A 17,142-nucleotide genomic window follows, 5' to 3' on the forward strand; every position below is an offset into this window, starting at 1 on the left:
ATAAGGATTATCTGTCCCTTAATGGTTTGATAGAACTTGCCTGTAAAGCCATCTGAAGTAGTGGCATTGCTGAGTGATACAGTTGCTCAGGAATGCACACACTAACAAGGCTTCCCCACAGGACATTTTTTCCCACCAGCCAATTCTTCCTGGCACCCTTTTCTTTAGGATCAAACAGCTATTTTAGAAAAGCCTAGAATGTGTGAAAATTACACTTGAGGCATTAGCGAAGTGAGGCTGATCAGTCCTGCAGGGTCCTCAGCTCTAACAAATAGCATGCTGGCTACTGCTCCCGGGTGCCTTGCTGGGGCTTGTACAGCATTTTTGGTTAAGGGTGCAGAGTTGACTCCCACCTTTCATAGTAGCCACTCTCGCTGAGGGCCAAGCTCTGGACCCCCTTCCTCATCCAGTTCCATTTTATCCTCTGGCTTGTACCTTTTCTAAAGTACTGTAGGGCAATAGGTGTGCTTAAACTTCTTCTACATGCTTCCTGGAGGCCAGCCCTCAATAGTTCTTGCTATAGACCTCTGTGGGTAGATCATTTGCCCAGCATAAGGGGAAGGCAGAGAATTGCTAGGAGATCCGGGTCAGTTTGAGAGGCCTGGTATTAGCAGTGGGGACTAGGGCCAAGCAAAGCTTATGTGGGGTCAGCTGGACCAGTGGGTCTCCTGAACTGTAATGAACTGAAGGATTGGCTTGGGGTTCAGTAGGGCTGGGTGTCCCTATAAGTGACGGGGGGCGGGTGGTGTGTGTGTGGCCTGGGGGCTTCTAGGGATCTAAGGCTGTGCTGAAGGGTTAGTCTAGGGTACAATGAGGCCTAGGAGAGCTGAGGAGGCTGCGGGTCCCTGGAAGAGGCCAACTTGGGGGAGGGGGGCAATTGGGGGCCCAGGCTCCGACAGGCCCGGGGCTCCCGTGGGTCTGGGCTGGGGCGGGGGCCGCCTGCGTACTCAGAGAGGCCAGGTCGGCGGCGCCGGGGCCCTGCCCGGGGCTAACGGGCCGGGCCGCGGGGAGGCGGGGTGCCGGCCAGGCGGCGGCGCGGGCTCCGGACGCGAGGGCTCCCGCTCCCTCCTCCCGCCCGAGCCAGCCTCGGGCGCCCGGCGCCTCCCACGGAGCCAGCGCCAGAGCCGGGAGGCCCCGGCCCGCCGCCGCGGCCCGCGGAAGGAGCCGCCGCTGTTGTTGCTGCCGCCGCCGCCGCCAGGCCGCGCCCCGCCCCTGCCGCTGCCGCTCCCCGGTGAGGCTCGCGCTCGACCTGCGGCGCCGGCCCCGCCGCCTGGGCCCCGGGCCCGGCCCCTTCCGCGCCGCCCGGGCGATGAGAAGCTGCTTCTGCGTGAGACGGAGCCGGGACCCGCCGCCGCCGCAGCCGCCGCCACCGCCGCCCCAGCGGGAAACAGTTAAGTGAGGCAGGGCGGGCAGGGCGCCGCGGAGGCTCGGCCAAGCCGCCCTTGCTGCCCCCGCGGGCGGGCGGGCCGGCGCAGGCCCCGGGCCGAGGGGCGGGTGGACGGGCGGAGCCGGGCCGCACCGAGGCCTGCGGGCTGTGTGCCCGGCCGGCCGCGGGGACAGGCCCGGCGGCCTCTGCTCGGCCCTGCGCGCGCCGCGGCTTCCCGTCCCCGGCTTGGCCTTGCGGCTTGGCGGAGCCGGAGGGAGCTCGGGGACCAGGGTGCGAGCAGCGTAACCTGGGCCGGGGCTGGTGAGGGCTCCCGAGAGCCACGTCCGCCCAAGTGAGAGGTGAAGCGGCCCACCTGTGCCGGGGCACGGCGGCCACCTGCACAGACCCGGACAGTGGTTTCACTGGCCGGGTCCGGGGGCCACTCTCTGTAGTCACGTGGGTGCCGAGCTGACTGCACCTGAGCCTCGGGCATGATCTAGGGTGCGGCCTCATCTGTGACCTGGGCAGAGCAGAGAGGACACCCAAACTCCAGGGCACCTGTGTGCAAGGTGAGGTGCCGGCTGGGGCACCCAAGACCCAGAGTACCCAGGCTCGAAGGATGGTGCGCCTGTCGATGGTCACCCCACGGGGACTCCAGCGCAAGTGAGGCTCAGGGGCAGGGGCCGGGTGAAGAAGGCAGACCCTTGAGCATCTTCGTCCTCTTTGTTACCAACACACAACTCTTCCTGAATCATCAGCCTTTCCGGCCATTAAAAATGACTCTTGTATTCCCTGCCCCTCTGCAGCCTCTTCAGCAAGGCACAGGGGAAGGCCACAGGAGGGCCAAAGGCAAATGGCTGTTGCTCCTTCTCTGCTCCCCGCCCCCACCCACGAACCAGCCCCCCGCTCAGTTTTCTGCCACAAAGCAGACAGCAGGCCAGAGTCTCTTTAGGGGCCTTTGTCTCCGTGATTCCTTCTCAGTATAATCTCATTGTACATTTCTCGACAGCTGGCTGGATCTCATCTCATTTTAACAGGGCAAGAAAATCTTATCAGCTGCACCAGAAAAGCCTTAGAAAAGTTAGGAGATAAGCTGTGTGGAAGCCTAGACTAACTCAAAAACTCAGTGTACTCAGAAGATTAGTACAGGAGACAGGTGACACCTTTCTTGCTTGTGGAAAATTGAACCAGGTATTTCAAGATATTGTGCCATGCATAGAATATTTAAATGGGGCCTCTTCTGGGACCTGGGCACCAAGACCCATGTGCAGCAGTTGACACAGCAATTACTGGTTCATTTGAGCTTAGGATCATCTTCTTTAATCCACATTTTTTATTCCTTCCTTTTAGCATTTAGGCCGCACTCCTGACTTATGCTGAAGGCATTTCCCTGCCCTGCCTCCTTCCCGCTGGTGGGCTTTTCCCCACTTTTAGCTGGAACAGTGCACCATGATTAAATGCAAGGACTTATAATTAGGCCTCAGCTTAAGCCTTGGCTTTTCTACTTACTGTGTGTTCTTAGGGAAATTAGTGAACTTTTCTGAGCCTCAGTTTCCTCATCTGTAGAGTGAGGCTAATGACAATATCTATCTCATAGAATTATAGTAAGAAGTAAATGAAATATTAGAAGTGCTCAGCTCCATTCATGCCACAGGGCAAGTAGTTAATAGAAATTAGTGGTTATTGGGACTTCCCTGGCGGTCCACTGGTTAAGACTCTGCGATTCCACTGCAGGGGACACAGGTTTGATCCCTGGTTGGGGAACTAAGATCCTGTGTGCTGCATGGCGTGGTTAAAAAAATAAAATTAAAAAAATTAAAAATTAGTGGTTATTATTAAGGGTTTATTAACTAGTTAATCAGAAGAGTAGCTTCAGGTTTTTTTAGAGTGCCTTTCTGTTTGTGGTTATTGTTTAGGGCCACTAGGAAGGGATGGTAGAGTAGAAAGAACACTGGGCTTAGAATGTCAGTTTACCTCCTGGAACCCAGGAGACCCTAGGCAAGTCATGGAACCTCATGGGACCTTTCTGAATCCCCATTTCCTCATTTGTTAAAGGGGCCTAAGAATAAAAGCTACCCCGTAAGGCTGAATGGGCTAATGTGTATGAATGTGTGTGACACTGTGGAGGGCGTTGGTGGGTCCTCACTAAATGTAAGTGGGATCTAACGTCAGACCCCGGTTTTGTGGGTCTGCTGTTTTGACAGTTTGTTGTGGTGGGGGAGGACTATAAGAAAAACAATGCAAGAATGTCTTGTTTGTGTACAAGGATATCTTGGTGCTTTACAAAACCATACAACCGTGTGAACACATTGTGATCCCCTCTCAGGGCCTTGGAAGGGGGGAGTGGGCGCTGAAGGTTCATCTCTATCAGTTTCACAGCAGATTTGCTTGTGGAAGCATCAGAATCCAAGTGTCCCCGGCCCCGCTGCCTTAGCAGGTTGGAACTGCTCCATGCTTCGTGCTCAAAGAGCGACATCCTTGCCACACTGGAAAGTCATGATGGTGTTGGAGTCAAGAGTGGGAAATGTCAGAGGTGCTATTATGATGGTGAAAATAACAAATGACTACATGGTTGGATGTGGTGGGCTGAGAACACTGTATTTAGTTGGCTGTGGTTGAGTGAGCGGTCTCGGTTGCGCGTTGGCTTGTGGGAGGGGAGGCCTGGGTTCTTTGAATGAGCTGCCTCTCCCCAGGCTGTTCTCGCTCTCTCTGAGGCCCTCCCTGACCAGCGTTGCACTGGCCCCACTGGCTCTCCTTGGCTTTGTGCTCGCTGGGCCGCCCTTGGGAATTGTGGTTTCCCTGAATTGTCGGCACTGTTTGCAGCGGGGTTGCCTACCTCACATCTCTTCTCTCCAGCTGCATGGGAGGCAGGGTGTGCTTGACATTGCCTTCTTGTTGGGGACATCCTGTGGGCAAGCGTTGGTTTACTTGACACACTTCTGGCGGGATGCAGAGCTTGTCTAGGCTGAAATGTGAGAGGCCCATGGGCCTAGAGCCCAGGGGTCACATACTAGAGCTTTGCAGCATCTCATACTCCCCTGAAGACTGGAGGGCCGTCTTGCTGGGCCTGTGGCTAGGATCAACACGGGATTGTTCTACACACACACACACACACACACACACACACACTTTTTTTTTTTCAAACAGATACTGATCAGCACAGCAAAATGTTCAAAAAAATATCCTTTAGGAGAGAGAAATAGATGAATTCTTAATGAACTAAGACAGAACCCTTAGAATGTTTATTAAAATGCAGAACCCAGGGCCTCAAACCCAGATCTTGAATCAGAATATCTGGGGAAGGGGCCCCAGAATCTGCATGTTTAACAAGAATCTTGGGTTGTACTGATGCTTACTGAAATTTGAGAACCCCAATTATAGATGCTTTAAAAATATTGTGAAACACACAAAATAAAATTTACCATCCTAATTGTTTTTAAATGTATACATCAGTGGCATTATTCTGTTGTGTAGCGAATCTCCAGAACGTTTTCATCTTGCAAAACTAAAACCCTATACAGTTGACTCTTGAACAACATGGGTATGAACTGCGCAGGTCCACTTATACGTGGAATTGTTTCCATAGTAACTACTGCAGTACTACACCGTCCGCGGTCGGTTGAGTCCCCAGATGCAGAACCACAGATACAGAGGAGCTCCGAATTTGGAGGGCCAACTCTAAGGTATATTCGGATTTTCGACTGCTGGAAGGTTTGGCACTCCTAACCCCTTCATTGTTCAAAGGTCAACTGTACTCATAAAACTCCTGTTTCCCCCTCCCCAGCCTCTGGCAACCACCATTCTACTTTCTAGGAATTTGACTACTCCAAGTACCTCATATAAATGGAATCATATTTGTGAGTATTTGTCTCTCTGTGACTGCCTTATGTCACTTAGCATAATGTCTTCAAGGTTCACCCACACTGCAACAGGTGTCAGAATTTCCTTCCTTTTTTAAGACTGAATAATACTACCTTGTATGTATAGACCACATTTTGCTTATGCATTTACCTGTCTGTGGACACTTGGGTTGCTTCCACCTTTTGGCTATCGCAAATAATGCTGCTGTGAGCATGTATGTACAAATATCTCTTTGAGACCCTGTATTCAGTTCTTTTGGGTATATATCCAGAAGTGGAATTGCCAGGTCATATAGTAATTCTATTTTTCATATCTTGAGGAATCACCACAGCGTTTTCCGTAGCTGCTGCATTTCCATTACCGCCAACAGTGCACCAGGTTTCCGATTTTTCCACATCCTCACCAACACTAGTTTTCTGGGTTTTGGTAGCAGCCGTCCTAATGGGTGTGAGATGATATCTCACTGTGGTTTTGGTTTGCATTTCCCTAATGAGGAATGATGTTGAACATCTTTTCAGATGCTTGTTGGCCACTTGTATATCAGCTTTGGAGAAATGTCCTTTTTCAAGTCCTTTCCCCATTTTTTCATTGAGTTATTTGCTTTTTGTTATTGCTAAGTTGTAGGAGTTCTTAATAGATTTGGATTTTAACCTCTTATCAGGTATATGATTTGCAAATATTTTCTCCCATTCTTTTGGATGTCTTTTCACTCTGTTGATTGTATCTTTTGATGTAAGTTCTGCAAGTTCTTTATGTACATTAAAACCTTGTAAAGAAAATATTATCATCCATTATTCCAATTTGAGGGGCGTGGAAACTTAGCCCAATTCAGTTGAATTGCTTGGGGTCACACAGCTGTGTCACAGCTGTGACTCAAGCCCTGGTCCCTCTGAGTCCCAAGTCTGCACCCTTTCCATTCCTCTGCTTTACCTCCCAATCCTTCCCTGAGCTAATAGCATGAAGAGGCCCTATAGGGTCTGCAGGAAGTGGCCTTGGCTTGAGAAGCATTCATTTACAGGAGAGGAAATAGGAACGCAAGACTTGGGAATCTCTTCCTTCTGACCACTGGGGCGCTCCTTCCTGTGGATCCACATCATTACTTAGACCTTAGAAATAGCAGAGAAGTGCAGACAGGTATTTAACGGTTTTGTTTATTTGTTTGTTTAAGCGTTTCATAAGCTTGTTTCAGAGCCCATCTGCTACTTACAGTTCCCCAGACAGTCTGGGACTGTTCACGCCACCGTTGGTGCCGTGTCTTTTGCCTGCACTCCTTGCAGTACTCTGCACCCTCCATCTTTCAGGAAGGCCAGCTCCCTGACTGCCCAGCAAAAGGGAGCATCGCCTCATTTGTGGTCCCTTTCTTTCGGGACATTTCCTCCAGCCCGTGAGCCCTGCAGGCGGTACCCATGACTTATTCGTCTCTGTGTCACCCAGCACAGTGGCACTGCACCTGGGCTCTGCGTTCTCCAGTCTCTGACCCAGCCCAGATCAATTAGATCAGAACCTGGGGGTTGGAACAGGCAGCTGTAGTTTTTACAAACTCCTTAGGGGAGTCTTCGTGCAGCCTCCTGCCAGGCCCTCATCCAGCCTGCTCCAGCTGAGTCACACCCACTTCTGGAACCCCCTGGAGTGCCACAGTCCCACCTCCCTTCCTCGGCAGATGGCCCAGCCCTGGGATCGTGGTGTTTGTCCTGCGTGGAGCATCAGTGACCCCAGCGTGGCACTCTCACCATTGCCTCTGGTGCTTTATATGCCCCCCTTAATCCGATGAAACACTGGCGATTTTGAGAGGAGGACAGGAACTTCATTCATCCATCCTCCCGTCCATCCATCCATCCAACCATCTATCTATCCGTAATCCATTTATTGAGTTCTCATTGTGGGCTAGGCACTGTGGTGGACATATACCTTTGCATAACTGATGTTCTGCTAGGGAAAGTATTATAGCCTTCTGAGAGGCAAGACTGTGTGTAAGTGTGTATGTGCGTGCGTGCATGCGTGCACATGTATGTGCGTAGGCCATGTCCTTGGACAACATCAGGATTCTTAGTGACAGCACCTGTCTGGCTGGGCAGTGGGGAAGGTTTGGGGTGAATGGGAGATGTGACCCAGATTTTGAATGGTGGGATGGGTGCCATAGGGGAGGAACTGGGTGCTCTTGGGCAACCTGTGTTGGGGAGGGAAAGACTGGGGGACTTACTCTGAGGCTGTTCCCCATGGATGATGACCTTCAGGTTCCTTCCTCCCTCCCTCCCTTCCTTCCTTCATCAAACATCTAATGAGTACCTACTGCCTTGTAGTCAAAGTTTGGACTATGGACCTGCTGCTTCAGCATCACCTGGATCTTGTTAGAAATGTAGCTTCTGGGACTTCCCTGGTGGTGCAGTGGCTAAGAATCTCCCTGCCAATGCAGGGGACACGGGTTCGATCCCTGGTCCAGGAAGATCCTACATGCCGTGGAGCAACTAAGCCTGTGTGCCACAACTACTGAAGCCCACGCGCCTAGAGCCTGTGGTCCAGAACAAGAGAAGCCACCACAATGAAAAGACCGCGCACCGCAACAAAGAGTATCCCCCGCTCACTGCAACTATAGAAAGCCCGTGCACAGCAACGAAGACCCAACACAGCCAAAAATAAACATGAATTAAATAAAATAAATTTATAAAAGAGAAATGCAGCTTCTCAGGCCCCACCCTAGACCTGTTGAATCAGTATCTCTGGGAGTGGGTTTAAGACTGTTTTAGGGAATTCTTCAGATGACTCATGCATGCTAGAGTTTGAGAACTCCTCATCCAGAATGTTGGGGTTTCCATCTTCACCATTGTTTCACGCTCAGCACAAGGGCTCTCTCTAAACATTTGTGGGCTGACTGTTACGCACCAGGTCCTGTTAGGTACCAGGAACGTGGGAGATGCTTCAGGTGGGAGGATGGCAAGGTCAGCCAGGTTTGAGGTATTAATGGGACACTTGGGTGACAATAGCCAGCAGGGTACTAGACACACTCGTCTGAGTCTCAGGAGAAAAGTCCGGGCCGTGGAGGTAATTTGGAAGTCATCAGCACACAGAATGATTATGTGACCAGAGAAGCTCTGAAGACCCATGTGCAAGTCACAGAGTGGGTGGTCGTGATGGGAGGTGTCTGCTGACCTGAAGCCAGGTGTTCTCATGATTCTGGCCTGGGAGCCCATTTGCCCAGCGTTGAGGTGACATTTTTGCTCTGGACACTGTGGCCATCAAGCCAAGGCTGTGACCATTTTATGTCACCGAATATCAAGAGAATGTTGCTCTTGGGACCTCCTGGGGTGGGTTCATTTGTAGGGCATCTGCCTTCTGTCAGTGTCCTTCTTCCTTCTCTCCAGGCGACAGTATGACACTAGACCTGATGGGAGTGGGTGGGGACGACCTTCATTTGCAGTGATTGTGAGCGAGTTGCAGGTTGCGGTGGGGCTCACAGTGTACTGGAGAACGCCCCCTCCTCCTGGAGCCCGCACCAGGCTCCCTGGTTTTTCACATTCGGGCCCGTAGGGGCAGGCCTTTGGCCACGGCAGTGCTCTAGAACTCGATCCTGATTTATCTGGGGAGAGAGAACTCCAGGGTCTAGCACTGCGCTGTACGGGCTGCAGCAGCCCAAACCGCAGGCCCGCCTCACATGGTTTATGGAAAATCGGTTTGGTAATCCAATGGTTAATATCAGTCTAAACATAGGTCTGATGGAATGGATGCATTTGTACACCAGATTCTCCTATTAGAAGTAACAGACCTTCACTGGAGAAAAAGGAAGTGCTTGCCATTGTTAGTTCCCTAGCTGGAAAGTTCTTTGTGATCTAGGGGAGCTTAGGAAAATATTTGCTTTAGTTCCCCAGTATCTTAGCAGCCTTCCCAGCAGCCTGTGGCCTGTTGCCACCAGGTCGTACTCAACAGCATTTGTCAGAACGATTTGGTTTCTGACTGGTCACTAGATAAGTGATCCAGGCCCAAGTACAGGTGGCGCCAGGATGCTATCCTGAGGTTCCGTAGTGGACGCCTCTTAGCCTGGGTCCCCCATGGGCAGCCCCCAGAGCCGGCTGGCCATGTGCCTGTTTGCCGCAGGGACTCTGGCCTCAGCCTGCAGTCTCCTTAGGAGGTAGGGCTCTGCACCAGGGCTGCCTGAGGTGGCCCAGTTTGTGTATGTGTGTGTGTTGTGGGTGCACTGGTGAAGCCTGGCCTCCCCTGTCCTCTGTCCCCTGCATAAGATTTGTTAGCAGGAAGGTGCCAGGAATCATGGAGCAACAGAGGAGGGCACGGGTTCCCCGCAGCCCACTGGTACCACTGCTGCTGCTGGGAAACAGGCAGAGAGCTGCCCCACGATGGCCAGAGCCGGAGCTTTTCCTGGGGGACGGCCGTTCCCAGTGGAGGCCCTGCTCTTCGGCCGTTTCCCACGGGGAGTGAACTATTTATCCACTGCTTTTCCTCAGCCCCACAAGCTGCTAGATGTGGGCAGACAGTTTGTCTTTTGTGCCCTTGACTTTGGATTTCAAACAATCTGATCACAAGTTCATCCTTCTGTAGGGACTTAATTAACTCACTGGTTTTGTCATTTCAACTGCAGTAGCCCGATTTAACCTGCTCCCCCCGCAGTACTTTGAAATTACTCTCCTCAGAAGTTGTGTGCGAGTCCCACCTTCAGCTCTGGTGGGCAGCGAGGGCTCCGCTTCTGAGTCGGCCTTCCTTCCTCACCCAGGGTCCCTGCTGCGCCTCCTTTGAAGGCAGCACCCCCTGCCCCCCGGCAGTTGTTGCCTCCCCCCGCCCCCGGGCGCAAAGTGCTTTAAACTCCTCGGCCTGCACCCCACCCTGCTGCTGGAAGGGCCTCCGTGGAGAGAGGTCTGAGCTCTGCTAGTTGGGTTTTGATTTCAGTACAGGAGCTGATAAAACGAGATAAACCCCAGGCTCACAGGGCCGGGGAAATTAAACAGAGATGATATCAAAGTTCCCCTGAGTTTTCAACTGTGATACAGTAGCTTAGTTTTCTCCCAGACTGGGGCCGGGAGGCACGCCTTTGATTCTGAAACAATGTTCAGCATCAGTTAAGCCCAGCACTGCTGACTTATAGGGATTAAGTACACTGTTGTAGTAATTCTTTGATCAGCTACAAGGGAGCCGTGTGCTGTCTGTATGAAGGGGCTTTATAGTTAAAGTTCATTTCTCTGTGAACCTGGGATGACAGCACTGGTGAGGTGCTGCAGTGCTGGGAGCTGGGGCCTCCCCCAGGCACTGTTTGCAGCATTGCAGGCTCACGTAGGAAGCTGTTCTCTTACCCAGTGTTATTGGATAGAACTCATTGAACACAGCATGGAAAAAATCCTGCTGGCCTGGAAATCACACCTCACCCTAACTGACCCCATCCAGCCTCTCTAGTCCCAGTATGTACAACACACACACACACACACACACACACACACACACACACACACACACACTCATACACTCATTCTCTGTCTCTCTCCCCACCTTGCAGAGAAATCCTCTCGGGGCAGACACGGGCATGCCTGTCCAGAGCGAGGCTCTGTAGCCCCGCCTTGGCGGTGATCTGAGTGAGGCTGGCTGCACACTCGGGGTAGAGGTTGGGATAGGGACCAAATGACCTGCGAGGTCAAGCTAGGAGGACTAGGTCAAGGTCAGTGTCGCCAGTGTACCCTCTCCGTGCCCGAGGGCAGATGTGACTCCCAGGTGCTGCCACCGTCTTCATTCCTTACCTGGCGTTTACTGAGAACCGACTTAGCTTTAGGTTGGCTCAATCCTGTAGTTCTCAGAAATCTCAGCATCTGTTATCCTGGCCTCTAAAATACTGCATCAACTTTTGGCTTTTTCTGTGGAAGCCCTCCTTGCAGCCACAGCTGGGACGGTAGAAGTTTCCCCAATTGTACCTCCACCCCGGTTGGCCCTGTGACTTCCAGTTGGTAATGGAGCCCCCGTGTGCCGTGGATCGCACTCGCACCGTGCTATACATCAACCTGTTCGCTCCTGTGCAGGGCTCAGATCTCCCTCATTAGGTCTAAATTTACCTCCGTCGTACACAAACATGGCCTTAGCTCATTTTTATTGTTGTAAATTATTTATGAGGGAAGTGTTGAATCTTGAAACTGAGGTGTGGGGAAAATTAATCCCATGTTACTTCTATCTTTCTGTACTTTTCTCCCCCTTGCTTCAGTTACTGGGCTACAGCTAGAGAAAGAAGAGCGTTGGCATTTTAAAATATAATTGGTGTTCAAAGTGCTTTCTTGATGGGATATCGGATGGTAAGTCCGTCTGTCTATACACAGTGTATGGAAAGCAGACCAGACTGGGGAAGGAGGGCCAGAGGTCCCGTTGGGCTCTGCCCTCTGCCAGCTCTTGGTGTCTGAGAACTCCAGGCTTCCGTTTTCCTCCTCTAAAATAGGGATAATACGCCCCAGCCACCTTCTAGGTTTGGTGTGAGCATCGATTGAGAAGGAGCCCGAGAAAGCTTTTTGGTAATTGCAGGGTGCTGTTCGGATGTGGGGAGGTGTGTAGTGTGTTCTGTGTGCAGCTGGGATTTGGAGATAGAGGTGGGTGCTGGGTGGGCAGTGCTGAGGATGACACCAGCTGTTGCAAGTAGGCCTTCGCGTTTTCTGCTGTAGCCCAGCATCGCATCTTGCAAGACAGGTTAATGTTGGCCTTAAACACCCTGCCGCCCCCACCCCTCCCCGCGGCAGGTCTGCTCTGCAGCCCGGCATTAATGGCCTCTTCTCCCCCTCGCAGAGGCCTGGCCTATGACCCGGGCAGCCGCGGACACAGTGGTGCCATCCCTTCTGGCTGGAGGCTGCGCACAGCCCGGGGAGCACCGAGAGCTAGTTAATAAATGGCCTTTTGTTAGGAAGGTCAATTGAAGTGACGGTAGAGACGCTGTTAAGAGTAATTTGCAGTCAGAAAATATGTAATTCAGGGCAGGCTGCTTTGAGTGATTGCCTCTGCCGTGGATATCTTGGGCGTTTCTCATTAAAAGCTTCCTTTGCTGGTGGTGGTGCTTCCTCCACTGCGGAGCTCCGCGTGGCGAGGAGTCATTTGTCTGTATCTCACAAAGGCTGCTGGATCCCCAGGGCACAGTCACTGCGGGGGGGCGGGGGGGGGGGAGGAAAGAGGGAGGCGTGCATCCGAGATGCTCGGTGCTAATGCCCTGTCTGCCGCATCCTCCCAGCCTGCAGGCCGGGCCATGACCAGGCACGCGGGCCCGGCCGCCGGCTTCTTTGTCTGCTCGGGGAGGCCGCCCGCAGCCATCTTGGGGCCCGGTGCTGGGCTGCCCGGTGCATTGTGGGAGCAGCGGCGTCAGCCCCCTGCCCTTGCTCACGCTGCAGAGCAGAGGAGGGCCATTGTCATCAGTACGTGGCTGAGGATGTGGTGACCCGAGGACGGGCATCTCTCAGCTAATAAAATGTTTCTTATTTATTCGCATGCTCACTTCCCCCCTCTCTCTCTCAGATAGTGGAAGCCCTACTATCTTAAAAAACAACAACACTCACCTCTGATGTTCTTTATTAAATTCACAGCACGATATTTTAGCACTGGCAGAACTGTACATTCTATTAATGAGTTGTTAATTGCAAGCATTTTGGTAACCAACAGCAGGTACCAATATTTTGCAAACTGCAGCAACGTTATTTCCATGTTACCAGGAATATGGGGTTTTCCAAGTGAAGTACTTTTTGATCAGTGTTTGGATTGGGCTGGTGCAGATATTTAATTCTAAACCTTTATTGGGGGCATGTATGCAGATTCCGTCAGTAAATATTTATTTAGTGCCTACTGTGTGCAGGAAGCATTAAACCCTGTTCTTTATGCAGGTAAAGCTGCCTGGTAAGTGAAATTTGAAAACAGAAAACGATGCAGTGATGTGGTTTGGTGTCCTGTCCCCCCTGCCCTGTGCTTCTAGAAGTTTATTTTCAGTAGAATTAAGTAAAGCAGAACTTAGTTTGGCTTTTGTCATAAACAGAAGCTGAGACTGTGGCTGCTGCCAGGCACTTCCTAGCCTTAACCCGAGACTTGGCTCCGTTGCACTGACAAGTCTGTTTCTGGAGCCTTTCGTGGGTTCCAGGGGACGCTGATTACACGGTAACTTGCATACAGCATTCTGGTTGTTTCTATTCAGGAGGCTGTAGTCAGTTTTAATAGCCTCTGCCTTTTCTGGTTCTAGGCTGAGAACTAAGAATATTCCTCCTGCCTGCCTGGTTAGGCAGGGCGTTTGGTTTACTTTAGAAGCAGTACCCAGCCTTGAGAGATCTGGCAGACCTACAGCCAGTGGAGTTCAATTGCTGCAGAAGGAGGTAGAATTTAACTTGCTCTTTTTCGCAGCTTGTCCTTTTAAAAGCACTAAAAGCCATTCACATAAGGTGTTAGGTTTTTCATTTGCTTTCTGGTGCGCTGCCACTCGAGCTGCCCAGACCCGGTGCTCTCTCTATATTCTGCTTGTCTCCTCTGGTCACATCAAGAGGCAATCAGCAGCAGAATAATAATTGCATTTCCCTCCCTTTCTCCCAAAGTGCCCAACAAGAATTATGGTCATTGTTAGTGTTTAGCTTTGAGTAAGTGCCCACATGACCTGCTGGATTAAACACAACAAAGGGACCCGCCGGTCCTCTTGGGAGCAGCACCAACCATGTTTCTGGCCAGTTACACTGGACCTTTGTATCCCGAACCCTCCAGTCTCATCTGCTTTTTGTTGAGCGCCTACTATGTGCCAGGGAACCTCTCCAGGCCCTTGATTTACGTGACTCCTTTAGTTCTCACAGCAGCTCTGCGACTGTCAGTGTCCTGACCTCTTGCTTGCCCGGTCACCAGCTAGTAAGTCACAGAGCCTGGACTCCACTGCCATGCCTTGGCCTCCATGCCCAGAGCACTTTCTTCTGTGTGTTTGCAGAGCTCTGCCGCCCGAACAGTCCTCCCTTGGATGTGGTAGACGCTGTGGATTTGGAAGGCTGCACTTCTGCAGGGAGGTATTGTGAGGGAGAGAGACGGAAGGTACTGTTAGATTTAGCCGTGTCTGATTCATCCTCAGAGAAGCTGGTGGTATCTGTTCAGAAGTCAGGCAGCTGGGCAGGAGAGTGTTCAAAGCTCACTTGAGAAGAGCAGGGGCTGGAGATGACTTGAATTCTTGATCGGAGGAAAGGGTCCAGGGCTCCCTTAGCCAGTCCAGGTACGTGGAGCTTAGTTCAGGATATTTGCCCCAAGACGCTGGTTCTGTCTGTGCGAGACTTGACATCGTTCACTTTAAATGCTCCGTTTGAATTGTACGCTTTCTTTTTCCTTTTTGGAACCAGGAGCAATCCGCCATGCCTGAAGTCAAAGACCTTTCAGAAGCCTTGCCAGAGACGTCAATGGATCCCATCACGGGAGTGGGGGTGGTGGCTTCTCGGAACCGAGCCCCGACAGGCTACGACGTAGTAAGTCAAGATTCGCTGATTCGGCAAATAGTTATCTCCTGTGTTCAAGGCCCTCTGAACCCTGTGTGTAAGATGTGCTTCTTCTCTCTAGGAACTTAAAACAGGGAGGGAAGACGTCACCGATGGGAAGGCGTGGGGAGCGTCCTGCTTTGGGAGTAGATGACCTGAGCCCGTCTGGGCCGTTTCATGGCCTTAGCTGGGTCACTTGACCTCTGTGATGGTCATCTTCACATTCCGTAAAATTACAGGGTTGGATTAGTTGATTTCCAAAGTCATTTCTAGCTGTGACATTTCATGAAAAGGATCCACGAGTCTGAAAGACCCTTGGTTTGCTGTCACAGATTGTCCTACATGTATAAATGTCATAAATGTATTGACGTTTGTTTATATAGCCCCTTACGGTTTACAAAGCAGTTTCCTACCCATGAACTCGTTTGGCTCTCATGATTCCCTGGAGGCTGGGAGGGGAAGTTGCTTTCTCTCCACTGTGCTGATCAGGAGAACTCAAGCTCTGAGAAGGGAAGTGACGGAGCCCCAGCCCTTGGGAGTGGTGAATCAGGACCAGACCCCCTCCCAAGTCCAGGGCTCTCACTGACCACATCACCGCAGTATAGCAGAGAACTTGCTTTGCTTTTCAGCAGGCATCTGTGGTGGTGTTCAGTAGTACTGATGGCTGGAATTGGTTATTTTGTTTTTTCAGTAGGTAAATTCCGTTTTGGGTGAAGCTTAAAAAGTGCAGAGGAACTATTGGGAGGGTTTAGTTAACAGTGACTGTTGTCATGTGTTCTGAGCTTCTGAGGTGGTCTTATTTTCACTTTCCTCATTTTGTTTATGATGACGTTTTATTCTTGCTCATTGAAAATGTGCACCAAGAATACATAAAAGAATACAAGTCTCATTAGCCAGCACTGAAAACCTGGCACAGTGACTAGATCAGTGTCTGATGTCCCAGGGGTGGGAGGGATGCCATGCCTAGTCCAGAAGAAGCCCAAAGGCAGGGTTTCTCAACCTCGGCACTACTGACATTTTGGGCCAGATGATCAGAAAATAGTGTGTAGTCGGGCAGCATCCCTGGCCTCTTCCTACTAGATGCCAACAGCACAGACCCCCGAGTTGTGACAACCAAAACCGTGTCCAGACCTTGCCAGATGTCCCCAGGCGGAGGAGGTGGGCAGGCGAAGTCAGCTCCCGTTGCGAACAGTGCGGTGCGTTTTGCGTCAGCCCATGCCGGGCCCCGTGTGAGAAGGGGAAGCCTGTTAAAATGCTCCACATCACTTTCCCAACTGTTTGAAAGCTTATAAACATTTTAAAAGTGAAAGAACGGGGGAATCTTTTTTGACAAAGATTTGAGTCTTACCTGCTGCCTGACTTCAGAGCACTGTTTGAATGTATAACTTGCCATAAAATAGAATCATTAGGTATGGCTTTGTGCCATAAAACTCCTGGGGAAGCTAATAAAAATGTTCCTGATTTGAGAAGCCCAAGTGTCTTTTGATGAATTAGATATGAAGCAGTGAGGCGTGAATCAGGTCGGGGGCTTGGTACATGCCATCTCTGGGAGGACTGGCTCCGCGGCGGCTCTCTGGGGGCGAGGGGGTGCCTGGGGTGTGGCCCAGGTCTTCTCGCTGTTCCCTCTTGCGGATCTGTGTCTTTAACATTCTGCTTGTACCTTCGGGGTCACCGTGAATGCTTGGCTAGTGGGCGACAGATGGCCTTTGATAGTCTGGTTTTCTGAAAGTCTTGGTAAGTCTGACAGGAGCAGAATCTATCCCTATCATTTTCTCCTAACATCTAGCTCAGGGCAGAAGAGCGCAGTGTCAAATGAGTAAGATTAATAAGCACATTTCATGATGAGGCTGTACCAGGCATTATCATGAAAGGTGAGCAGGGCAGGCGGCTCCAGAGGGTCAGCCCGGCAATTACCCAGCCCCTGCACGCCGAGGCAGAGCGTCCGAGCTCCCTCCGAAAGCCCTTTCAGGGAGGGAGGCGGGAGTCCTCTCTTTGGACTGACCGCTGGACTCTTCCCAGATAAGCATCTGCTTCCTCAGAGGTCTGACCCTGAGTTCGAGGGGAATGAGGGAAGGCACGGGGTGGGCAGGCAGGGAGGCACTCCCCATTCCTTTTATCCGGAGGAGTTTCGTGTGAGGTCAACATCCGAACCGAAGTGCGAGGCGTTGGGTGGTGGCCGGGCTGCAGAGATACTGAGACAGAAGTGCGGTGGCTGAGGAAGCTCTGCTGCGGACTGTGGCCAGGCCTCTCTCTGTCGCATCTGCTGGAGGATTAATCCCTCCCTGTGCACAGGGCGCGTTAAGTACCGTGACACGCAGCCCCAAGAGCTAGGCGCTAGATGGGCTGCTGACCCTCGATGCTACAACCACTTTAAAATGAGCAGAGGCCCTGTTGCTGCTTGAAGTAAAAGATGCCAAGTGTTTGTTTATAAAAATTTAATTTTGTAACTTCTCTGCAGGTCAGGGGAAGCGTCCT

At 51.7% G+C, this 17,142-nt stretch overlaps 1 protein-coding gene across 2 annotated transcripts in view; it reads left to right on the forward strand.

Annotated features, from left to right (window-relative positions):
* The first annotated feature begins 1,080 nt into the window (after nt 1-1,080).
* The window catches only part of MVB12B (multivesicular body subunit 12B), a 179,597-nt gene continuing 163,535 nt past the window's right edge, over nt 1,081-17,142 (forward strand). The window contains exons 1-3 of one of the 2 annotated variants that reach the window (XM_033858599.2): nt 1,081-1,390; nt 13,212-13,330; nt 14,536-14,658. In XM_033858599.2, the coding sequence (XP_033714490.1) occupies nt 14,548-14,658 (111 nt within the window). In that variant the 5' untranslated portion in view covers nt 1,081-1,390; nt 13,212-13,330; nt 14,536-14,547. The remainder of the gene's footprint in view (nt 1,391-13,211; nt 13,331-14,535; nt 14,659-17,142) is intronic. The other variant, XM_033858601.2, reaches the window with a different exon arrangement.

This window comes from Tursiops truncatus, chromosome 6 (genome assembly GCF_011762595.2).
Source record: "Tursiops truncatus isolate mTurTru1 chromosome 6, mTurTru1.mat.Y, whole genome shotgun sequence".
Taxonomy (NCBI): Eukaryota; Metazoa; Chordata; class Mammalia; order Artiodactyla; family Delphinidae; genus Tursiops; species Tursiops truncatus.